Source organism: Carlito syrichta, unplaced genomic scaffold (genome assembly GCF_000164805.1).
Source record: "Carlito syrichta isolate Samal-C Ts95f unplaced genomic scaffold, Tarsius_syrichta-2.0.1 Scaffold305686, whole genome shotgun sequence".
Classification (NCBI taxonomy): domain Eukaryota; kingdom Metazoa; phylum Chordata; class Mammalia; order Primates; family Tarsiidae; genus Carlito; species Carlito syrichta.
Genome location: NW_007249782.1, coordinates 619,440 through 621,656, shown reverse-complemented (window position 1 = coordinate 621,656; position 2,217 = coordinate 619,440). Strand labels below are relative to the sequence as shown.

Here is a 2,217-nt window from a genome sequence, read left to right as displayed (position 1 = left end):
CTAGGACTAGAAATGATATCTTTCAGGAATGAAAAATGACCAGTTGTAAAGGGAGATTTTTCAGTTTAACTAAGGTGCCAAGAGTTTTTTGGATGGAGATGGGACCTGAGAGATCTATCTATTTATTTTATTTTATTTTTTATTGTTATTTTTGAGTTGGAGTCTCACTCTGTCGCCCAGACTGGAGTGCAGCGGCCGCTCCCGGCCACCGCAGCCTTGCCTGCTGGTCTCCAGCGATCCTTCCGCCTCAGCCTTCCGAGTAGCCGGAATTACAGGCATGCGCTAGCACGCCCGGCTGATTTTTTGATTTATTGTAGAGATGAGGTCTCGCTGCCCGGGCGGGTCTCGAACCCGCGGGCTCAGGCAGTCCACTCACCTCAGTCTCCCAAAGGCGCGGGATTACAGGCTGAGCCTGCGAGCCTGGCTTGTAGCTAGCCTTTAGAACAGACATCTATCTGGTCCATACCTGGATTGAATAAATAATGTAAAGCTACTGTTTTTTGTTTGGTTTTTTCTTTTGTTAATTACAAAATTTTGAATTAGTAAAGATTTCCTGTTTTAACTTATTAGTGCCAATGGTACTACTGCATGGGCTTGAAGATCAAATGAAATATCTACTTAGTTATAGGTTTCTTGAATTAGACCTGGGATACTGGCTTTATAATAGCTCTATTTATCAGATATTGACACTTTTTTTAAGTCTTTTTTTTTTTAAAGGATGAAGAAACAAAGAATTTAAGTTCATTGCCTAAGGCCACGCAGCTCACAGGTGCGGTACAGCCAAGACACGTGTTACGCTTAAGTGATGATGCACTATAAACTTGCAAAGGTCCTTAAAGCAGATGCAAATGCTGTGTTCCAGGCAGATCCCATACCAGACATTGGCTCTAGATCTACCATGTGTTCTGAGTCCCAGTTAAGGCTAGATAGAATGACAGCGTCTCAGAATTTCAGGGAAAGTGGAAAGTGGAGGGGTTTTCCACTTAGGCTTTTGAACTACTAGGTATCGCTCACTTTACATCTGCAGAATGGGTATTATTACCGTTTAAGATATGAGAATGTTAGGTTTTACCAAAGGCTAAATAAATTGCTCAAGCTAGAAGGGAAGGACTCCACATTTCAACCAAACCCAGACGTGCATAGGTGCCAAGCTCTGTTTTTTCCGTGCTTACTTCAGCCCGCCCAACTTGACCCAATACACCCATGCCGCACCTGAGAAAACTGAGGTATAGAGGAGGGAATTCACTCACATTCGAGACCAAGCTGGGGCCACAAAGCAGATCGGTTGATCCCCACCCCCACCCCCACCCCCCCAGGTCAAAGGTCTTTGCAGGGGGACAACCGCCTTTAAGGATTTGACCATCTCCACCACCCTACAAGTGGAGAGAGGAGGAAAAAAAGCAATCGACTAAGGGGAGAAGCAAAGAGGAGAAAAAGGAGCCAAAGAGGAGCCGTCAGAAGGCATGAGGGTGGGAAGTGAGCTGTGTCTTTTTTGCCTCCACTCCTACCATTAACAAATCAGAACCACTATCCAGCGTATTTCGGGGAGCTGAGCCTCGGCCAGCTTCCTTCCTTATCGTCTCTCAGGAGCTGCGTTTTTAACCCTCGGCTAAACCCAGACAAGGCTAAGGCAGGCAACATGTACACTCCAAGCAGAAGTGGAAACTCCAGCGCGCACCAAAACTTGAGCCACCCGGGCGTAGTGACTCGAGGTCAGTCCGAAAGAGAAGTTGAGGGAGAGGCCGAGGGGCGAGCTTGGCTGCACGGCACGCCAGCCACAGAGGGGCGGGGCCGCAGGCAGCCCGGGCCGCGTTTCCTCCAAGCCAAGACTGAGCCGGAGACGCCCCGGCCTCCGCCCGCCACGTGACCCGCAGTGTTGTGGTCTGGCCCGCGTGGGTGGCGGGAGCGGCGGGAGGGCGGAGGCGGCGAGGGGGCGGGTCACGTGACGGGGTTTAAATCTCCCGCAGCCGGAGCCGCGGGGGCGCCAGTGCCGCGCGTCGAGCGGGAGCAGAGGAGGCGAGGGAGGAGGGCCAGAGAGGCAGTTGGAAGATGGCGGACGAGGCGGCGCTCGCCCTTCAGCCCGGCGGCTCCCCCTCGGCGGCTGCGGCCGAGACGGAGGCCGCGTCGCCGCCCGCTGGCGAGCCGCTCCGCAAGAGGCCGCGGAGAGACGGCCCGGTCCTCGAGCGGAGCCTTGGCGAGCCCGGTGGGGCGGTCCCC

At 52.9% G+C, this 2,217-nt stretch overlaps 1 protein-coding gene across 1 annotated transcript in view; it reads left to right on the top strand.

Annotated features, from left to right (window-relative positions):
• The first annotated feature begins 1,614 nt into the window (after window positions 1–1,614).
• Window positions 1,615–2,217, top strand: part of SIRT1 (sirtuin 1) — a 35,079-nt gene continuing 34,476 nt past the window's right edge. Inside the window, exon 1 of the mRNA XM_008062307.2 lies at window positions 1,615–1,712. Within this exon, the coding sequence (XP_008060498.2) occupies window positions 1,640–1,712 (73 nt within the window). The 5' untranslated portion in view covers window positions 1,615–1,639. The remainder of the gene's footprint in view (window positions 1,713–2,217) is intronic.